This window comes from Pseudophryne corroboree, chromosome 6 (assembly GCF_028390025.1).
Source record: "Pseudophryne corroboree isolate aPseCor3 chromosome 6, aPseCor3.hap2, whole genome shotgun sequence".
Classification (NCBI taxonomy): Eukaryota; Metazoa; Chordata; class Amphibia; order Anura; family Myobatrachidae; genus Pseudophryne; species Pseudophryne corroboree.
The window spans coordinates 564,274,123-564,297,943 of NC_086449.1; the positions used below are offsets into that span (position 1 = coordinate 564,274,123).

A 23,821-nucleotide genomic window follows, 5' to 3' on the forward strand; every position below is an offset into this window, starting at 1 on the left:
ACGGAGTCTACAACCCACACAAGTGGCTCAGGTAGTGCAGCTCATCCAGGATGGCACATCAATGCGAGCTGTGGCAAGAAGGTTTGCTGTGTCAGCGTAGTGTCCAGAGCATGGAGGCGCTACCAGGAGATAGGCCAGTACATCAGGAAACGTGACGGAGGCAGTAGGAGGGCAACAACCCAGCAGCAGGACCGCTACCTCCGCCTTTGTGCAAGGAGGAACAGGAGGAGCACTGCCAGAGCCCTGCAAAATGTCCTCCAGCAAGCCACAAATGTGCATGTGTCTACTCAAACGATCAGAAACAGACTCCATGAGGGTCCGACGTCCGCAGGTGGGGGTTGTGCTTACAGCCCAACACCGTGCAAGACGTTTGGCATTTGCCAGAGAACACCAAGATTGGCAAATTCGCCACTGGCGCCCTGTGCTCTTCACAGATGAAAGCAGGTTCTCACTGAACACATGTGACAGACGTGACAGAGTCTGGAGACGCCAAGGAGAATGTTCTGCTGCCTGCAACATCCTCCAGCATGACCGGTTTGGCAGTGGGTCAGTAATGGTGTGGGGTGGCATTTCTTTGGGGGGCCGCACAGCCCTCCATGTGCTCGCCAGAGGTAGCCTGACTGCCATTAGGTACCGAGATGAGATCCTCAGATGCCTTGTGAGACCATATGCTGGTGCGGTTGTCCCTGGGTTCCTCCTAATGCAAGACAATGCTACACCTCATGTGGCTGGAGTGTGTCAGCAGTTCCTGCAAGACGAAGGCATTGATGCTATGGACTGGCCCGCCCGTTCCCCAGACCTGAATCCAATTGAGCACATCTGGGACATCATGTCTCGCTCCATCCACCAACGCCATGTTGCACCACAGACTGTCCAGGAGTTGGCGGATGCTTTAGTCCAGGTCTGGGAGGAGATCCCTCAGAAGAGCACCCGCCACCTCATCAGGAGCATGCCCAGGCATTGTAGGGAGGTCATACAGGCACGTAGAGGCCACACACACTACTGAGCCTCATTTTGACTTGTTTTAAGGACATTACATCAAAGTTGGATCAGCTTGTAGTGTGTTTTTCCACTTTAGTTTTGAGGGTGACTCCAAATCAAGACCTCCATGGGTTAATAAATTTGATTTCCATTGATAATTTTTGTGTGATTTTGTTGTCAGCACATTCAACTATGTAAAGAACAAAGTATTTAATAAGAATATTTCATTCATTCAGATCTAGGATGTGTTATTTTAGTGTTCCCTTTATTTTTTTGAGCAGTGTATATACTATGACTGAAATATATTTATATGTAATTATAGAATTTTAATTGTTAAAATTCTGCAGCACCTTCACAATTTATTTTCCATTCCGGAAGGGAAAACTCCCTCTGCAAAGCACAAGGGAGATTTCCAGAGGAGGAACAGCTTTCATCTGGAACTCATTTCTCTCTGTCTCTACTAGCCAGTTTAGCATTTAATTTTACAGAACAACTCATGGCGCTGGATGGAACAAAGGAAATCACAGGGGTCACGATCAACGCTTGCTCTCTCCTGATACACCTTCACTCATAACGGAAGATAGTCTCAAGTTTTCTTTTTGCTTACATTAAAACACGCTGGCGTGGACATTATTTCAGCTCTCTCCCTTGAAATGTTCAATAAGGAGAATTTGGCCTGAACTTCTGCATCCCTGGTATGTAAAACTTAACTGATAAAATGTTACAATTTATTCCCATGAAATAAGTATCCCAAACTGCAAAAATAGACATAGACAGACCCGTTTCATTTTATCTAAACATGGCGTAAGAAGTATTCATATATCATAGAGAAACTGTGGTTTGCTTTTGTGTAAAAGTTAGCAATGGTAAAAGCACAATAGAGGCACTGTTAGGGCTTTTACAGTTACAGAATCGAAATGGAGTGCAGGAAATGAAATGTATATATAATTTGGAATAATATAATAACTTTTTGGTGCTGCCTGCCAGTTAGCTTAACTGTTTCCAAACTTGACGGCTTACACAGTATATACAGCATTACTTCTTCTGATCAACCATTGCTAAAAAATAATGAAAATCAGTTACAACGTGCATTGGCAGTGCATTGCAAATCACTTTGGTTTTGCACTAGTGAGTCTGGAATGATCTGTCCTGTGCACATGACAACTTTTTGATTTTTGCACATGCTTCCGCAAACTAGGCCTATGTATACATTTATGGCTGATGCAGAGTTGAATGTATGCCCGTTTGCAGAATTTGCACAGTGCATGCTCAGAGAAAGGGGTGCACACAATGTTGGGTTCTATGCATCTCTACTTAAGAATGAAGCGACGGAATGGAATGTTTTACATAGAGAAAGTTAAGTGATGGTGTGCTCATGTAAAGGTGTCAACAGACCTGGACAGGAACTTGGGTAGTATAGATTGCAGCTAGTATATGACAGTGGCAAGTGTACGAAGCTGATGATGATTAGTAGGAAACCAAGAGCATAAGCTACAGATGCAGATGCGGACGCATGTCAAGATTCGCACAACTGTGCAAATGTGTAAACATCACATTAAAGTCCAACATCCAATCTCAGTGAAGTAAGCTTTACAGTTTTACTTCTGCAAATCTGTTCACTGTAGCCTAATTTTTGGCTTAACTTAATACACGGTAAGTGGACATCAGGATTGCCTTTATTAAATGTTTTTGTTTAATTTTATAAACTGGGTGCAGTACACACAGGAATGTGCTACTTTGTCAAAGTGCGACTGGAAGGTGCAGAAGATGTCCTATTAAAAGTATAAGAAGAGAATCAACTCCACTAGCTCAGAACCTGTGCAAAAAAAAGTATATAACATTAAAATGGCTATGTGCCTTTACCTCTTTTTCTCATTTAGGGCCTCATTCAGATGCAGTCGCAAAGCAGCTGAAGTACGCAAATTGGTTGATATTTTCTTACTGTGCATGGGTCTAAGCTGCAGCGCACGTGCTTGACATGCGATGGTGGTCGCAACAGGGGCGTGGTCACAAAAAATACCTGACAATAGATGTAGCCGCACCTGTGTTTACATTGCAGAATGCATTATGAGGCGGTTTTTTATATTTACTTGAATAATAATTAAAAAAAAGTCTTAATGCTTGTATATAGAGCCTATAACTAGTTATTTAGTGCTAAGCAGGGCTTTGGAATGTGAAAACTAGGAGGGCCCCATAGTAATAAAGCCAATCCAAGCTACGCCCTAAATTTAACAAACTTATTATCCTTTATTTATATGGTGCCACAAGGGAACCGCAGCGCCCAATTACCGAGTACATAAACAAATAAGCAACACAGGAAAATAAGACACTAACAGTTGAATACAATATAGGACAAGTACAGGGTATATAAATATAGCTGCATCAGCAGACAACACTGAAATAAGTATCAGGGCTGCAGAAAACCAAAGGATTTGGTGCCATCAATGGGAGTATAGAATAGAAGATGGTTTAAGTAAGATAAGGAAAAGCATATGACGGAAGAGGGCTCTGCTAGTGAGAGCTGACAATCAAAAGAGGAGATGGGGTAGACCTAATACACTATATAACATTTCTTTAGTTTCATTGTAATTTGGCTTGAGCCATCAATGGTAACCTATCCTCCATTCAGAGGTGCATGCAATGCAGATTCGAAAGCAGCTGGCTGATGGTTTTAGTACGGCACATGCCCCTGAGTTGCACTGTGTATGTGCCAAGACGGTCTGGTGATAGCGGGCACAGACAGGATTAAGACTTAAATGGTGGCCGTTTGGGTGAAGTATATGATGAGACATTTTATGTTGTACATCAAGTGTAATGATGCTGAGATGAATGCATGTTGAATGAAATTTATATATAACCATTTGTAATAATAGCATCTTTCCAGATTCACATTTGTTTTGATAGCTACAAATGCACTTACTGTTATCCTAGATATAATACAGCAGATGTAGTGAATGTAGCAAAATATTGTTTTAAAATATACTTACAAAATGATCTAAAATGTGCACAATGAGTGAGGAAAGCACCAGCCACATTCTGGTGTCTCTTTGATCCAATCAGAAGTGGCTAGGCGTGCTAGTGATCATCAGACCACCTCTCAGGCACCAGCAATAGAAACATCTACTGACAGGTGTATCTGCTTTTCCATGCGGGTCTGCATCTGTTTGCAGTTATGTCAACATGCCCTTACAGATCTCGGCCTATAGATTAGACAGCCCCTTCCTAACCCTGTCTCATCTCTCTAGTTGCAGACAGACACTAGTGGAGATGCATACAAATCTGTATACACACATCTGTGTGCAGCTTGTGCTGCCGGCAAACGCAGTATAAATATGCTGATTTTATGCTAAGCAAACAGGAGAATGCCCAGCTCAGCATCCGGACCAAAATCTGCTTCATAAACTAATTACAGTACATCCTCTGCCTCACATCAGTCTTCTTAGTTTTATTAAAGTGTGGCACATCCACATAACAATTGTGTGTGGGTTAGGTAATTGTAAGTCAGCAACTGGGATGGTAGTGCATAGAGCAGTGTTTCCCAACCACGGTCCTCAAGGCACACTAACAGTCCTGGTTTTAGTGATATCCAGGCTTGAACACAGGTGACTTAATTAGTACCTCAGTTATTTTGATTTAACCATCTGTGCTGCAGCCTGGATATCTCTAAAACCTGCACTGTTGGTGTGCCTTGAGGACCGCGGTTGGGAATGACTGGCATAGAGGGATCAAACCGTCTATAGAGGAAAAGTGGCAAAGTTGCCCATAGCAATCACCTTTTAGCGATCATCAAATACAGTCTATAAAATGATAGCTGGAAACGGATTGGTTGCTATGGACAACTTCTCCATCTGTCCTCTTTAGAAGGTTTGATACATCTCCCTATAGAACAGCAAAACATAAAAAAATAACTAAAACAAAAAGCTAATAAAATGCCATGATTATAAAGAAGATCAGCTTGTAGGGAGCCAGAAATAGAAATAAAATGCTATCGTTTGTTTCCTTTTATTTATTAATTTTCCTGATGTGTTTTGCTTTTTTATATATACTACAACAGAAATTGACCATATGGCTATTTTACGGAAATGTAAGTAATTAATTCTTTTTATCTAATGCAATTCAGAAAAAAAAGATGCTGTAAAGAAAATATAATATTCCATTTATTGTCTCATTTCTTGTGTTTCTTTTAGTAAATTATTTTTTCTTTCAGTGAATCACGTATTGTTGTTTCTGCTTGTGCTGACATTCTGTGTGATATGGTATAGCACAATCTACAGAGTGCCTACCGTGGTGGAGAAGGATGAAGGTAATCTGGAACATGTAGTTATTATGCAATGACTGTTCTATAACATGCACAAATAATAGAAATATTAGTATTCCTCGTTATATTCTGAATCAGTGGAAAGTTTGAGCACCAACTGATCATTTATTACCACAGTAATAGACTGGAGGCATGATAAAGGTCACCTGTATAATCCTTTGCATATTTACACTACAATCTAATTTGTGTCAAATGTATGAAAACATATTGGTCTAAAGCCTCAATTGATAATTGGGTAAATGGCAGATGAAAAGCTGAGCAAGGCCAATATATTCTCATAGTCAAAGGTCCCTAATAATAAAGACTCACAGGAAGAGCTACTGGACGCTTGCGGTAAATGAGGCAGTCGTCATGGGGGGAATTCAATTGTTTTTTACCCATCCATACGTAATGGGCATCCATTGGAGCAATTCATTTGTTCTCTCCCATAAGGCATGAGTGCTTTGTGTGCGCATCCATTAGTATCGGGTTTAGCCACGCAAAGCGGCTAAATCCATCTTAAGTACTGCTTTGAACGAGTAAACTCTCATTTGGGCGGCCAAAGTGCCAACTTATTGCCCACTGCTATGGCAATTTTCTTTCCCTCTCCTTGGTATTTTAAACTAATTTTAAAGTGCTTTACTTCTGAATCATACTTGCTGTACACCAAATTGTGGCTTGCTTCTGCACTAGCAGACTCATATAGACTGCCTTGCACACATCAGAATGCACAATGGGCCTAATTCAGATCTGATCGCTGCTGTGCGTTTTCGATCAGATCCGAACTGCGCGTGCATATGAGCCACAATGCACCGGCGCATCGGATGGCTACAACGGCCATCAGCGGTCAGCGACGGAATGGTGCAAAAGATCCATTCGCACGTTCGCAAGGTGATTGACAGGAAGAGTCCGTTTTTGGCTGGCAACTCACCGTTTTCAGGGAGTGTCCGGAAAAATGCAGGCGGGCTCAAGCGTTTTCAGGGAGGGTGTCTGACTTCAGCTCTGGCCCCGATCAGCAGGATTAAATCGCACTGTATCAGTAAGTCCTGGGCTGCGCAGAGACTGCACAACCTGATTTATGTGCAGCTCTGTAACACATAGGAACGCACACTCGCACAGTGATTTTACCCTCCCCCTCTAGGCGGCGACTATCTGATCGCAGGGCAGCAAAAAATGCAGCCCAACGATCAGATCTGAATTAGGCCTAATGTCCACCAGCTCAGAGCTGGTACCAGTTTGAAGTGTTTATACTATTTGAAAGGTGCTGCGCTTCACTATCTTAGTACATAAACTCATGCACTTGGGATGAAATACAGCTACATCTGCATAAATGAAGGCATGCTGAGGCACCATAGAGCAGAGGTTCCCAAACACGGTCCTCAAGGCACCCCAATGGTCCTGGTTTTAAATGTATCCATGCTTGGCCACAGGTGACTTAATTAGCACCTTAGTCAATTTGATTGAACCATATGTGCTGAGCCATGGATATACCTAAAACCTGGACTATTGGGGTACCTTGAGGACCGCATTTGGGAACCTCTGCCATAGAGGGTTTGCTGTGGGCCTACTTAATTAAAGAAAGAATAGCATGAAAACAGCCATGCAGGAAATGAGGGATTATGCATACCTCCTAAGTTTGAAGGGGGAAGAAGAGGGACCCCTGTGCGACGAAGCCACGCGCGACCCGAAAAGGGGTGTGGTTTCCCGTGGAAGGGGTGTGGCATCTGTTGAGTGGGCGTGGTCGAGTGCCACGGACCCGTTTTTGCCATTTTGGGGGCATGCCCAGCACTCCCAGAGCAGCTGGGCAGCCCCCTGCTCCCCTCCCAGCATTGAATAGATGCCGTGCGCGTGTGCACGGTATCTATTCAGTGATCACCGGCTGCTTTGCAGAGCAAAGCAGCGGGTGATCAAAAGCCTCCCCCAACTGCCCCCCCCCCCCCCATCCCGCCCGCGGGACACTGCGACCCGCGGGAGGGACATCGGGACAGTGTCCAAATAGCGGGACTGTCCCACTGAAATCGGGACAGTTGGGAGGTATGGATTAAGGGAAGGGGAAAAGTAAACTAGGTGCTGCCAAAACACCTGTATAAGTACCAAGAAACATCAAAGGAACACTTAATCATTAATCAGTGTACTACCGTGATTATTTTCTGCTTTCTATTATAAGGGAATACTCAACCCATATAGAGATAAAATAAACCAAGAAAATAAAGCACTAGTAATCAATATTTAATGGTCAAATATAATATAAAATAAAATAAGCAAAATACCGTCTGGTATTTACAAAACAATTTATGCACTGTTAGTATGATTAGTGCGCAGGCATACCTCCCAACATGACCCTCTCCAGGAGGGACAAGATGCTCTGCTAATGGACTTTCCTCTTCATGTATGATTGCCGGCACCTGTGTTGAACAGGTTAATGGATAAGAAAGGTGTTTCAGCACAGGTGATGGCAATCATACATCAAGAGGGTCATGTTGGGAGGTATGCACAGGTTCTCAAAACTCGGTCCTCAGGACCCCACAAAGTGCATGTTTTGCAGGTCACCCAACAGGTGCACAGGTGTGTTAATTACTCACTGACACATTTTAAAAGGTCCACAGGTGGAGCTGATTATTTTACTAGCGATTCTGTGAGGAGACCTGCAAAACATGCACTGTGTGGGGTCCTGAGGACCGAGTTTGAGAACCTGTGAATTAGTGCAAACTCCTTGAACACATCCTTTAGTGAAGTGAACTCAGGTATATGCCTCCCGGCTGCCGGTGCAGTTATAGAAGTGGAGATGTTGTCCATAGCAACCAATCAGATTTTATTTATAATTTAGTACCTTCTAGAAGATAATAGCTAGAATCTGATTGGTTGCTATGGACAACATCTCCACTTCTATAAACCCGCACTTTAGTAAATAATCCCCCTAATATGCAGCCATCTCTGGACTGGCAAAGCTTTCAAACACTGCAGATCCTCACTAATGGCAAATTTTAGAGTATTATGTTATCAGAAATTGTTTTATAAATACCAGCCGGTGTTTTGTGTCACTATTTTACTTGTGATTTTATTTAATACTTGTATAGATAGTTGCTCAGCGTAGTTCTTTCTAACCAATTCTATATGATTTCTAAGTGAATTCTGTATTGTTCATGTGCATTGCAGATGCTGAATCAGAAGTGCAGGATGAAGATGTAATTCCTGTTGTCATTTGCGCTGCTTCAGGCCGCATGGGTGGCACGATTGCTGCAATCAACAGCATCTACAGCAACACTAATGCCAATGTGCTGTTTTATATTATTGGGCTAAGAAATTCCTTGCTCCATATTAGGTAATGAGTCATCCTTCCCAGTACTTCAAATGAACAAACAAAGCACTAATTTATTTGGTGTAATCCAAGTTCATCCACCACCAGGGCCGGATTAAGGGCGTCGGAGTTCAGGAGAGGCTGCTGTTCTATAAAGGGGCATGGCTAGAGCAGGTGCCGATGCAGATAGATAGGGAAGTAACCAACTTCCCTGCCTATTTCGTATTGTAGTACAGATTACGCCATCCAGAGATGGCGAGTCTGCACACAGCTGCAGAATGGAAGAAGAGATTTCCATCCTTTAATGAACTGCACTCTCCATATGGCTATGCGATTCAGTCATGGAGCGGGGTGCCGCTGGAGAAGTAATGAACTCCTCCACTGAAACCCACTGAGTGAATAGCACAAAGCAGAGAAAAGCCCTGTTTACCGCAAAACAAGGCCATTCTCTGCTCTATGAATAGAAACCACAGACAACTAAAGGGAAAGTTGATCTATATTCTATACATACATTTATATTTCAGGGTATTGTATTGTCTCAAATAATTTTCTGTATAATAAATTTGATTCTGTTTGTTATTCTATGTATTATAGAAAATGGATTGAAGGAACTCGGTTGGCTGATACACGATATAAAATAGTGGAGTTTAACCCAATGGTCCTTAAAGGAAAAATTCGCCCTGATGCAGCCTATCCTGAGCTTCTTCAGCCGGTAAGCAGAGATTTGTACTATATTGCTCTGCAAATATTTTACGAATTGATTCAAATTAGAATTTTACTGAAAGAAAATTGAGGACTTCAGGATACACTGTTTAGGGTCTATTTACGACCCATTGCGCTTTAAGTATCATCACAGAAATAACCGATGAATTACCATTGCAATTTAACAAAAACTCACATGATGTGACAGGGTCTGTCTTGGCAAAGAGTCGACAGGAGAGTGATAGCAATTACTGACACTTAACTGCTGGGTCCTTACCAAGACAATGCAGTGCACATGCATCACTATCAGAAAGGAAGGAAGGAGCATGAAACTTGCATCAGAGGAAAAATAAGCTGCGCTCCCACCCTGATGCCGCCATTCTCACCGGCTCCCCACTTGTCGGGTCACTGGTGTCCTACTCACCACTCGACTTCTTCTGGCTCTGTTAGGAGGTGGCGGCAGTGCTGCGGGAGTGAGCATTCGCCTCGGGGGCTTGCGATCATGAACCTCAGGAGCTCAGTGTCCTGTCAGCGGAGATGGTGGCCATTAACCTCTAAGGTTGGACACTACTCCCCCCCCCCCCCCCCCTAAGTCCCACGAAGCAGGGAGGCTGTTGCCAACAGCCTCCCTGTGCCTAAACTCTTTAAAAAATGACAAAACTAAAAGAACTCCTAGGAGCTCCCCTAGCTGTGACCGGCTCCTCCGGGCACATTTTCTAGACTGAGTCTGGTAGGAGGGGCATAGAGGGAGGAGCCAGCCCACACTATTAAACTCATAAAGTGCCCATGGCTCCCAAGGGACCCGTCTATACCCCATGGTACTAATGTGCATCCTCTAGGACGTAAGAGAAAAGTAGATCCCTCTTTGGTTATTCTCTCCCCATTGGCCACACATGCAATTGTCAACTTTGGATCCAGACCACAGTCCCTATCTGTGATATCTCCTGCCATGTTAGGTTAGTTTTAAATTGGCCAGATACTAAAATATGCTCCTATGTGTCTCCCACTTTATATCACTTTATGGCTGCTCATTTACTCCCACAGCAACAGCTGAGGATTCACTCCTATAGCCGTGACTCTCCACACACAGGCACCACAGTCTGAGGCAGTGCAGTTTATTTTACAATTGCAGTTGGTTTCAGTCACAAGGCAATGGGAAGATTTATCATAGCTTGGAGAAAGATAAAGTACCAACCAACTGGCTTCTTACCAGAGCCTTAACTAGAGGTCTGCGACCAGTGCCACCGCACTGCGCACACTAAATTTTCCATTAATATCTCTGCATGGTCATAGTGATGAATGACATTCTCGGCAATATTAATGAAAATGTTCTGATTAATGGGGGTAATTCAGAGTTGATCGCAGCAGGAAATTTTTTAGCAGTTGGGCAAAACCATGTGCACTACAGGTGTGGCAGATATAACATTTGCAGAGAGAGTGATGGGCCCTACTCACTTGGCGATGTGCCGCCGAGGTGCCCGACGGCCGATACGGCCGACGAGCGACCCGGCGGCGGGGGGGCCGTGAGGGGGGGAGTGAAGTTTCTTCACTCCCCCCGTCACCCGGCTGCATTGAAGTGCAGGCAAATATGGACGAGATCGTCCATATTGGCCTGCATGCACAGCCGACGGGAGACCAGCGATGAACGAGCGCGGGGACGCGCATCGTTCATCGCTTAAGTCTCCACACTGAAAGATATGAACGAGTTCTCGTTCATTTATGAACGAGATCGTTCATATCTTTCAGAATATCGCCAAGTGTGTAGGGCCTTTTAGATTTGGGTGGGTTATTTTATCTCTGTGCAGGGTAAATACTGGCTGCTTTATTTTTACACTGCAAATTAGATTGCAGATTGAACACACCACACCCAAATCTAACTCTCTCTGCACATGTTATATCTGCCTCCCCTGCAGTGCACATGGTTTTGCCCAATTGCTAACAGAATTCCTGCTGCAATCAACTTGGAATTACCCCCAATGTTACGTTTATAAGTGGATTATTTGTTATTCACAATTTGTTTAAATAAATGTTCTTTTGCGCTTTATAATTGTTGTATCCCTAACCTCTCTCTCTCTCTTTTATTTGCATAAAAGCTGAATTTTGTTCGTTTTTATCTACCACTGCTTACTCTGGAACATGAGAAAGTCATTTATCTGGATGATGATATAATTGTACTAGGTATGTTACATAATATGGTATACATAAGTTTATTAAATGTAGTTAATATTAAAGCTGTCACTACAGACATTTTGTATGATGTTGATGATGACCCCTTAATCATAACTACAGTGGCGTAACTAGAAATTTTTCTCCCCCAAGCCAAAAAATTCTGCCCCCCCCCATCCCCCATAATTGGCACTGGTAAAGGGATAAACATGCGTGCGCCGAAGACGCGCACCGTAAAAAGGGGCGTGGCTTCATTGAAATGGGCATGGCTTCGCATACAGGGGCGTGGCATTGCAGGAAAAAACTACCTTATACCCCAGTTTTGCAACCTGCACGCCCAGACGTTAGCCACCACAGGAAAGAAAAACAATCCTGATTCATGCCCCTCACATTATTTGTCATTTTTCCTCCTTATAGTAATGCCCAGTATACATTATGCCACATACTGCAATGGCCCTTAGACATTATGCCACACACAATAATGCACATGACACAATATCCACACACCATAATGCCCCCGACACATTATGCCACACACCATAATGCCTGTGACACATTATGACAGGAATCGCAATGCCCGTTATACATTATGCTACACACTGCAATGCCCCTGATACATTATAGCACATACAATGTCTGTGACACATTATGACACACACCGCAATGACCCTGAGACATTATACCACATACCACAATGCCCGTGATATAGTATACAACACACCGTAATGCCTGACACATTATGACACACACCGCAATGTCCGTGATACATTATGCCACACACTGCAATGACCCTGAGACATTATACCACATACCACAATGCCCGTGATATAGTATACCACACACCGTAATGCCTGTGACACATACCGCAATGCCCGTTATACCCTATGCCACACACCGCAATGCCCGTTATACATTATGCCACACTGCAATGCCCCTGAGACATTATACCACATACCACAATGCCCGTGATATAGTATACCACACACCGTAATGCCTGTGACACATACCGCAATGCCCGTTATACCCTATGCCACACACCGCAATGCCCGTTATACATTATGCCACACTGCAATGCCCCTGAGACATTATACCACATACCACAATGCCCGTGATATAGTATACCACACACCGTAATGCCTGTGACACATTATGACACACACTGCAATGTCCGTGATACATTATGCCACACACCGTAATGCCCATTACACATTAAGTCCTACAGTAAGGCTTCTAATTACTTTTAAATTACCTGCTCGTTGCCAGGGCTTTCATGCTCTTGGTTCCATGCACGGTGCCAGGGGTTTTCATGCTCAGGGTGTTATGCTCGTTGCCAGGGGTTTCATATACTGGGTGTCATGCTCGTTGCCAGGGGTTTCATGCACTGGGTGTCATGCTCGTTGCCAGGGGTTTCATGCTCTTGGTTCCATGCACGGTGCCAGGGGTTTTCATGCTCAGGGTGTCATGCTCGTTGCTAGGGGTTTCATGCACTGGGTGTCATGCTCGTTGCCAGGGGTTTCATGCACTGGGTGTCATGCTCGTTGCTAGGTAGTGCTTGTTGCTAGGGCTGTGCTCCCAGTGCCACATATGCCCCCAGTGCCAGGTACTTACATGCCCCCAGTGCCAAATATAGCCCCCCCATGTGCCAGGTACACATATACCCCCCCCCCCCGTGCCACATATGCCCCCAGTGCAGATATTCCCCTACAGTGCCAGGTACTCACATGCCCCCAGTGCCAAATATAGCCCCCCCATATGCCAGGTAGACATATACCCCCCCAGTGCCACATATGCCCCCCGAAGTGCAACTTTACATCAGGCCCACGGTGAGATATTTTCTTACGATTTTACTATATAGTAAAAATCGTAAGAAAAGTTAGTGCAGATCGCAAGGTGAAAGTCACCTTGCGATCCCGATGCAATGCCGATGCGCGGTCCCGCAGATAGACTGTGCAGGCAAGTCAATTTTGACTATCTCGTAGAAAAGATAGTCAAACTTGACACTTAGCGAATATCGCACATAGTCAGTATCGCAAGCACAGTCATTATGTGCTTGCGATACCAACCTAGTCCCTATCGCACAGTGAGAATCGGGGTTATGCTGCATACACACAGTGAAATTCGGGCTAACCCCGATTCTCACTATGCGACAGAGGCTAGGTCGATATCGCAAGCACAAAATGAGTGTGCTTGCGATACTGACTATGTGCGATTTTGGCTGTGTCAATTTTGACTATCTCTTCTATGAGATAGCAAAAAATTGACTTGCCTGCACAGTCTATCTAGGCTTGCGATGCCGACCTTGCGGGACCGCGCATCGGCATAGCATCATGATCGCAAGGTGACTTTCACCGTTCGATCTGCACTAACTTTTCTTACAATTTTGACTATATAGTCAAAATCGTAAGAAAATATCTCACCGTGTGTACACACCTTTAGCCCGAATCTCACCGTGTGTATGCACCATTACTCTGATCTCTGCATACGCTTGCCCATAGATGCAGCTACAGTAGGTGCAGGGGTGTGGCTGCTAGGGGACCGGGCTCTCTCCCAGTTACAGTGACAGATATGTGCTCACCTCCTGATCTCCATGGATGGCTTCTCCTTTAGCAGTGTGCTGCTGCAGGCACATCTACTCTCTCGGCCGGCTCCGTCTCTCCTCACAGCATCAGATACTAAGGGCCAGATGCACTAAACTACATATGCAGGGTCAGACACATCCGCAGAGATCTGCACACTGGGGAATTTGCATCACACTTTCCAACCCTCCCGGAAGCTGTGTCAGAATCGCGATTTTTGGGTTAGTCACCCGCAGTCCTGTAAGGGTAGATGAAGGCTAGGCAAGTATGATTTGCATGCAACCCTGATTCAGGACCCTAAATATTGTAAATGTTAGCCCTAAATGTGCTTCTGATTCCCACATGAAATGTACTTAATGTATTTAGATAATCAAATAATAATGTCTCTTTTTTTGTGTAAAAAGCCATTTTGCTTTTCACACTATTGAATGCTGCAGTTTGATGCCACACTCTCATTTGCATATTGCAGCCAATGGCATTATACAATAAAGGATAGAAAAGTACAAAACAAAAGTGATAACAAGCTTAAAAAGTATGTATTTCTGCATCAAATAAGAAGAATGACATCCAGGCCATTTCTTGTGAATGATAATGGATATAGAAACAACTACAGCTCTAATAATGGTGTGATATATTATGTCGACAGAATATCGACTGTATAATGTTGATATGGTCACAATTTTGACACTGGCATAATGTACACGTTGAGTATGTTGACAATGAGATTTTATTGGTAGATCTTTCTCTGAGCCTAAACCTAAAATCATGTGTCAGCATTCTGACAGTGTTGACATTGTGAATATTAACATCCTGAATGTCCATTTAACATTAAAGACAGCTATATGTCACTTGGGTATATGGAAGGGAACTTTGGTGCCACCCACGGCATAGCTTCTGCTGAGGTAGCTTTGAGGCAAGTGTTGTATATAACCAAGAGAACATAGTTTATGTAGTGATTTCCTCAGCACCGGGTGCACACCTGCTCTTCTCTGTTGCTGAGGGGACTATATGCCCAGGATTGAGGATTGTGCAGGATTACTCTAGTCTAGTTACATAAAGTGATCAGTATTCTGCGCTCAGTCCCCAGCCAAGGAAGTGTTAAGAGACAAACCAAACCTCTTTGAAACTTACAAAATATACTAAGCTCTATGTAAGTGATCTCAAAACTGATAACTTATCTGGTTTTGTACTTTTTGCATTACAGGAGATATCCAGGAGCTTTACAACACAAAAATATCTAGAGGACATATTGCAGCATTTTCTGATGATTGTGACTTACCATCACTTCAAGAAATTGTCATGAAAGTAGGAATACAGGTACATGACATGGCGGACAATACATTATACTTCTATGTTCTAGATTTACTTAATTCCAACAGCTGGATCAACAGGATGTGCTCCATGCACCCGTTTTATAGGGCTTTGCCAGTACTGTAAAACAGACGTAGCAAATTAATTTTGTTGTCTATCTTTGAATGGCTGTGGAGGTGGGTAAGTGAGCAGTAGAACCAATCATATGCAGCAGTCTCAAACCCCCCCCCCCCCCCTTCCCCTCAAGATCTAGTAAAGATGGTACTTCTCAACCTACTTGGTTTCAGTGGGTGGATCGTGTACCTCTGGCTCCCCCCATGGGTGACCGGGCAACGTTTCCCCTCACTGTAATCTGCCACTGGCTCCCTCTTCCATTCTATGTATTGTGTATTAAGCTGGTCATTGTTTTCTCCTCTTGTAGAACAGGTACATGGGATATCTTGATTACAGGAAGAATACTGTTCAGAAGCTTGGCATCAGCCCCAGCACTTGTTCTTTCAATCCAGGTGTATTTGTAGCCAACATGAGTGAATGGAGGCAGCAGCACATTACCAAAAAACTGGAAAAATGGATGAAGAAAAATGTGGAGTAAGTTATGCCATTGGTACTCGGTAAATGAAACGGGTATGGGTCGTTGGATAGACACAACTTAGGTCGACAGTCATTAGGTCGACCATGGAAGGTCGACAGGGACAATTGGTCGACATGGTCATTAGGTCGACATGTACTAAGTCGACAGGTCAAAAGGTCGACATGGTTTTTTTTTTAAAACTGTTGTTGCCATCGTTTTCTTCGTAAAGTGACGGGGAACCCCAATTAGTGCACCGTGTCCACTCGCATGGCTCGCATTCGGGCAAGGTTACCGTTCCAATCGTAGTCCACGTGTATCGTTAAGTATGAAAAATTCCCAAAAATTAAAAAAGAAATGTGAAAAACGCATGTCGACCTTTTGATCTGTCGACATAGTACATGTCGACCTAATCACCATGTCGAGCTATTGACTGTGTCGACCTAATGCATGTTGACCTTCAGTGGTCGACCTAATGACTGTCGACCTAAGCTGTGTCAACCTAACGACCGTATTCCAAATGAAACGTGTGAGTGGATAATATCATCCATTAAAACAGTAATGTTTCTTAGTGCATATAGATTTTTCTTGCAGAAGGATGAAATAACACAAATTATGCATAATTCCTAAGGTTCTGGATAATTTTTTAATCCGTTTAAATCAGGATTATATTAAATTATTTGGAATTGTTTAAAATTGTACACCAGGAACATTGTATGTTACGCAAACATTCCACCTTGCCACCGTCCCAGTGAATGAGAGACTGCTGGCATATGTGGGAATATGTAATGAAGTCAGCACACATCACGTTCAGCACCCTATTTGGATGTTGGACTAAGAACATGTCATGACACAATATTTGACTTCCGTACAACTTTCTCAGCTATTTTGTTAGTGATCTACATAGATTCTAATAGACAAGGTTATCTGATTATTATTAACCACAAATAAAATGGCAATACTGTTGCCAGCATCTCTGCAATTGTATTCCTTCTAAGTGGACTATTCAATTGGTGTCAGATCCTCTCTGACGGAGAGGATCCGACACTGCACTATTCAATTTCCGGGCATTTCCGACAGGTTTAGCCTGTTTTTGACAATGCCGATCCGACATTTTCTAAAGTCGAATCGGTATTGTCAAAAATGGGCCAAAAACCTGTCGAAAATGCCCGCAAAGTCGACAAAACACGTGGATCTGCTGCTAATCCGCTGATCCACGTGTTTTCCAACAAGTTGGAAAAACGGCAACTGACTTGTCTTGAATAGGTTGAATCCTGATTCGACCTAAAAAAGTCGGAAAGTGCCGTCTTTCCGACTTGATGGCAATTCTGACTTGAATTGAATAGACCTCCAAGCCTTAGATTCTCTTTTAGGTTGACAAGTAAACAATCCTGTCCCCAGAGTGAGCTAAATATGAAAATACACAATACTTCTGTTAAGGCCCATACACACTGGGCGATTTTGAGCTGAAAGCAGCTCACTTTTGGTGTTTTGAGCTGCTTTCAGCTCAAAACTGCCCAGTGTGTATGCCCCGGCAATGAACGCTGATGCGCGCTCCCTCTTCATGAACGGCGGGGTGGAGGCTTTCCATAACGTCCTGCTATGGAAAGCCGTTCACCCCTGCTGACATCGCTGGGCAGTGGGGAAATTAGCTCAGTGTCTATGCACTGAACGATTTTCAGCCCAGCGATGTCACTATGCATAGACGCTGGGCAAAAACGCCCAGTGTGTATGCACCTTTAGCTCAGTTTAAACATTAAGCTTCAACTAAGCTTGAAAACTGCACATAGTGCCTGATTTAGAGATGTACGTAGAGCCAATGGTGTGCGTAGCTCTCCGATGGCGACTGATATGCACAGGATCATCACTGCACATGTGCAGGTAAGTGTATGTGTGGCCGGTCGATGTGCCCTCAGCACGATGGACGTGCTTAAGCTGTTTGGGGGCTGGCCGAAGGCAGTGATGGTGAGTGTTTTACAAAACAGGGGCTAGTCAGCCCTGTTTTGTAGGCATGTCGAGGCCAGTGGCAGCATCTTCTGACACAGATTTCCCAGCCTCTGCTGCATCATCACACAGCTCACTCAGATGACCGATGTGCATGCACAGTGACCCAATGCTACTTTGGACGCAGCAGCAGATCACAGAAGCGGGCAGGAGGTGACTACTTACACAAGAGGAATCCTGCGGCATTAGCATGTTTTAGCACAGCCGCTGTGTACAGACTCAGCTGCTGTGCTTACTGCACCCGTCTCTGCACCTTTCCCATAGGCAATATAATCATTTCAGAACACAATCACACCAGGTAATTTTCTGGCACATCCTATTTTGCAGAGAGAACCTGTACAGCAGCACTGTTGGAGGTGGTGTAGCTACTCCTCCTATGCTCATTGTGTTCTATGAGAAACACTCCACTATCCCTCCAGACTGGCATATTCGACATCTGGGTAAGTACACTCAAACCCCTTTAATTATGGAAAATAGTATTGAAATGTTTCATTGAATTATAAGAAATTAATATATTGCACAGAATAGTCAAGATGTTTAAGATCATTGCATTCATGGTGATCTTTTACGTTAGCCTGTCACCTACGCATAATGGGGGCATTTATTTCTTTGGGCTGAACAAATATCAAGGGGGGTAATTCTGAGTTGATCGCAGCAGGATTTTTGTTAGCAATTGGGCAAAACCATGTGCACTGCAGGAGAGGCAGATATAACATGTGCAGAGAGAGTTAGATTTGGGTGGGTTATTTTGTTTCTGTGCAGGGTAAATACTGGCTGCTTTATATTTACACTGCAATTTAGATTGCAGATTGAACACACCACACCCAAATCTAACTCTCTGCACATGTTATATCTGCCTCCCCTGCAGTGCACATGGTTTTGCCCAACTGCTAACCAAATTCCTGCTGCGATCAACTTGGAATTACCCCCTAAGTATGCAGGGTAATAAATCAGACCCCCCTAATTATTGCTCAGGAAGTGCCTTGATGAGGCCACAGATTCCTTGTTACGTGATGGGCTGTCTTCTTGTGAATGTTGGATTGTTGGTTTAGTTCACAAAATGGCTGCCGCTTGCTGCAGGCAAGGTGCTCTTTAAAATAATATAAAGCAGTTTCCATCTGATTGGGTGCTAAATACCAAATACAGCCAGCAACAAAAAAAGGATTAATTTTTTTTTTAAATGAATACTAGTCACTCACAATACATCATGAAAACAAATGGAAATAAAACTAAAACAAGTAGTTTGCTTGGCACTATCGGTACAATAATACATAGGCTCTAGAAAGCAAATACAACTGTCAGTGAATAAATATTTACTCAGCAATAAATTTCAACAGGCAGGTAAATTTACTACAGATTCTGGGCAAAAACAAATTATCTCTCAGAGAGTATATATTATGCGTGGAGTGACCCCTTCTAATACTACTGTGGGGGTACATTTACTAAGCAGTAATAACCTTTTTTCTTTGTTTCCATCATTATCAAAGTTTAGCATGTCCCCATAGGAAGTTATGGGGATTGTGGTGTGTAGTCAATGTACTATACTGTGGTAATTGTTATAAGAAGCCTCTAATAGCATTTTATAATGTGAGCGGGCCATCAGTAAAGAGAGGATGTCTAAGGGGGTAATTCAGAGTTCATTGTAGCAGCAAATTTGTTAGCAGTTGGGCAAAACCATGTGCACTGCAGGGGGGGCAGATATAATATGTGCAGAGAGAGTTAGATTTGGGTGTCGTGTGTTCAAACTGAAATGTAAATAGCAGTGTAAAAATAAAGCAGCCAGTGTTTACCCTTCACAGAAACAATATAACCCACCCAAATCTCATTCTCTCTGCAAATGTCATATCTGCCAATCCCCCCCCCCCCCCCTCCTTGGAGTGCACATGGTTTTGCCCAACTGCTAACAAATTTGCTGCTGCGATCAACTCTGAGTTAACCCCTAAGTTCTCCTTCTCTGGACAGTGAAGAAATGGCAGTTACAATCAGAAGAAAGGTACAAGCTATTATATAACAGCCAGAATTCTATTTAAGAATCCTCAGTGCTCAGGAAGAGTAACAGAGCCGGTCCTAGCCCTAGGCAAGATTTTGGCTGGTGCCCCCTAGCACCACCGCTGGTTCTGCCTCTGACCTTGCATCTCTTTCCCAGCACCATCACCCCTCACCCATAGCAGTCCTTGTACCCCCTATGTTTTAAATAGGAACAGTTCGCACATTTGACGCACAGTCCAAAAAGGGGCATCTTCTTGCTGGGAAGGGGCATGGCCACACAATAGTAACCCCAATTCCAATTACGCCACACAGTACTGCAACTTTATTCACATTTTATCTTGCGATAGTGTCCATAATTCATATTACATCCCACAGTAGTATCACTTTACCTTATAAACGTTACTCCTCACAGTAGAGCCCCTTATTCACATTACATCACACTGAATTGCTCCTTATTCACATTACACCACACCCTATTGCTCTTTATTCACATTAGACGACACAGTAGTGCCCTTTCTATATGCAACGCCACATAGTAGAGCACCATATACACATAATGCCACACATTAGTAATGCATTTATACACAATTCCACACAGTAATGCCCCTTACACATATGAGACACATTAATGTCCTTATAAAAATAATGCACCTTACACATTATGACAACCTTTATTAATGCTCTTTTACACATAATGTCCCTTACACATATGCCACACATTATTAATGCCCTTATACACATAATGACACACATAGTGTCCCCTACACATTTGCTGCACATTATTAGTGCCCCTATACACATAATGACACACATACAGTAGTACCCTGTTACACATATGACGCACATTATTAATGCTCTTATACACATAATGACACACATAGTGGCCCTTTACACATATGTTGCACATTATTAATGCATTTTTACATGACACACATAATGCTCCTTACACATATTCTGAATACTACTGCACAACCAACCCACTCATATGCACACAACACTCCCACTTCCACTAACACTGTGACCTCTGCCTCTGCTTGGATACAGATGTGTCCTCACAAATCTTGCATCAATGCTAACGTCGGGCACCTTTTTTTTAATGAATATGCATCTTATTTGCATTGCTATGTGGCTAGGATGTACAAGCAGCTTCTGCTGATTAAACTGATATGCAGCATGCCTATATACTGTGTGAGACTGTGGCTGTATCTGCATATGAAATGCTACACACAGAATATAAGCATGCCGCATATCATTTTAATCAGCAGAAGCTGATGATGCACCTAGGCATATCAAATGCCCTAGGCAATTGCCTAGTTTGCCTATGGCCGGCTCTGAAGAGTAAGATACTGGGGTCAGGGATACCAGTAGCTTAAGTTCAATGAGTTGCACGGCTGGCTCTCTGTACAATGGGGTAACATTGTCAGTGCAGTGGTAACTAACGTTTTGTATCACAGCGGTACAAAATGAGTTACAGCATGTCACTAGGCAAAGCACAGTAGTAAAGGTGTACATCGACAATAACTACATACATAATTATATTCAATCCACTTTCTATTGAAGGATGGAGTCCAGATGAGCAGATCTCTAAGAACGTCCTGCAGGATGCCAAGCTGCTTCACTGGAATGGACGATATAAACCCTGGCAATTCCCCAGCTCATACTCCAAACTGTGGGAGAAGTGGTTTATACCTGACCCTACAGGCAAGTTCCGGGTCCACCGCCTCTGATCTACAGCAAACCTATACATTTAGCACCTGTGTATTTTCAGATCAGCATTAATGCAATACGCACATCAGAATGTCTTCTTTCAGTTATTTTTACTGCAAAGATTAAGAAGCTTTTTATGTCATTGTACATAAGAACAGCAGCACCCTAAAACTACATTTCCAGTGACCAAACTTTTTTTTATATGGCTGATCACCTACTGAAACATATGTACTGCTTTTAGCGTCCGCTCTGGAATGCATCCGAAATGAACTTTTAACATTAGACTTGTGCAGTGGATTTTGTAAGAGCAAAGTATGAATCATGGCCCTCATTCCGAGTTGTTCGCTCGTTCTTTTTCATCGCATCGCAGTGAAAATCCGCTTAGTACGCATGCGCAAAGTTCGCACTGCGACTGCGCCAAGTAACTTTACTATGAAGAAAGTATTTTTACTCACGGCTTTTTCTTCGCTCCGGCGATCGTAATGTGATTGACAGGAAATGGGTGTTACTGGGCGGAAACACGGCGTTTCAGGGGCGTGTGGCTGAAAACGCTACCGTTTCCGGAAAAAACGCAGGAGTGGCCGGAGAAACGGTGGGAGTGCCTGGGCGAACGCTGGGTGTGTTTGTGACGTCAACCAGGAACGACAAGCACTGAACTGATCGCACAGGCAGAGTAAGTCTGGAGCTACTCAGAAACTGCTAAGTAGTTAGTAATCGCAATATTGCGAATACATCGGTCGCAATTTTAAGAAGCTAAGATTCACTCCCAGTAGGCGGCGGCTTAGCGTGTGTAACTCTGCTAAATTCGCCTTGCGACCGATCAACTCGGAATGAGGGCCCATGTCCCCTCTTCTGCGTGTAATTTGGAAATAAAGGCTCAATACACCAAAAACTTGTTCCTGATAAGCTGCACTAAGAACGTACTGTTTAGCTACACCCAGGGCTTAAAGTGGTCCAGGTGAGGTGGTGGAACTCATGCAGGAGGACCATGGAGGCACCAGGACCTGAGGAAGGAGTAGGTGGCTGCAGCTCTTCAGTAACACTAGTGCCGCCTGTATCATCGATTGACGCAGATGATGGGGTGGGCTTTTCTGTTGGAATTACTGTGCAGGGCAATGGAGATGGTGGAACTAGTTCCCCCTACCATTACAGGTGGTGGAACTCAGTAACACCTCGTCCCCCCCACTTTAACCCCTGGTACCTTACCTTTAGGTAGGGTTATACTAAACCTATGTATTGTTAGGAAAAGCACCTGATATTCCTATCCACAGGGTAGCAACTTTACTACAGTGCTAACAGAAAGGTATTAGCTACACACTACTACAGTGGCGGATTCAGGGGTGGCGCACCAAGGCATGTGCACCCCCCCCTCCACCCCTACCCTCTATTTCGTATTTTTATTTATTTACATTGCATACCACAGCGGTTCCCAAACTTTTTTTTAATCACGGCGCCCTAGAGTATCAGAATGTTTTTCACGGCACAGCTAGGCAAAATGTTTTTTATTGAGAAATTTAGTAAGAAATATTAAATTAAGTAAATTGTGTTTCTCATACGTCCTAGAGGATGCTGGGGTCCACTTCAGTACCATGGGGTATAGACGGTTCCACAGGAGCCATGGGCACTTTAAGACTTTTCCAGAGTGTGAACTGGCTCCTCCCTCTATGCCCCTCCTCCAGACCTCAGTTTAGAAAGTGTGCCCAGGCAGACTGGTTGCACTCTAGTGGAGCTCTACTGAGTTTCACTAAAAGACTTTATGTTAGGTTTTTTATTTTCAGGGAGACTGCTGGCAACAGTCTCCCTGCTTTGTGGGACTTAGGGGGAAGAAGTAGGAACCAACTTCCTAAAGCGTTTCATGGCTCTACTTCTTGCTGACAGGACACCATTAGCTCCTGAAGGGTACTGAACACTAGCTGCGGCTTTGCGCTCACTCCCACAGCACGCCGTCACCGCCCTAACGGAGCCAGAAGTCAGAAGGCGCGTGAGTATTATTACCGGAGATCTGCAAGAGGGACCTCCGGTCATCGTGACGGCTCAAGGTACCGTGCAGCGAGCGGGAACGCTGCGCGGACATGCTATCCATACACAGCGCACAGCAGGGTGCAGGGCGCGGGGGGGGGGGGGGGGGGCCCTGGGCACCATGAAAACCTACTCTGACTGGCAAAAAGGTAGCATATTGGGCTGTGGCACAATCCTACACCCCCGCCAGTATAAATGTTACC

General features: G+C 43.9%; 1 protein-coding gene across 1 annotated transcript; it reads left to right on the forward strand.

Moving 5' to 3' along the window:
* The first annotated feature begins 1,401 nt into the window (after window positions 1-1,401).
* On the forward strand, window positions 1,402-22,491 carry GLT8D2 (glycosyltransferase 8 domain containing 2). Its single transcript, XM_063930516.1, has 10 exons — window positions 1,402-1,676; window positions 5,036-5,065; window positions 5,189-5,284; window positions 8,435-8,600; window positions 9,171-9,288; window positions 11,372-11,456; window positions 15,225-15,337; window positions 15,753-15,919; window positions 18,231-18,343; window positions 21,453-22,491. Exons 2-10 carry the CDS (start codon window positions 5,047-5,049, stop codon window positions 21,617-21,619), a joined length of 1,044 nt encoding a protein of 347 aa, XP_063786586.1. The 5' UTR covers window positions 1,402-1,676; window positions 5,036-5,046; the 3' UTR covers window positions 21,620-22,491.
* The last annotated feature ends 1,330 nt before the right edge of the window (window positions 22,492-23,821 follow it).

Bases quoted from the DNA above. Each gene is read 5' to 3' on its own strand.
- GLT8D2 (XM_063930516.1), top strand. The intron at 5,285-8,434 runs GTAATCTGGAAC...TGTGCATTGCAG, and splicing joins CGTGGTGGAGAAGGATGAAG to ATGCTGAATCAGAAGTGCAG. The intron at 15,338-15,752 runs GTACATGACATG...CTCCTCTTGTAG, and splicing joins TCATGAAAGTAGGAATACAG to AACAGGTACATGGGATATCT.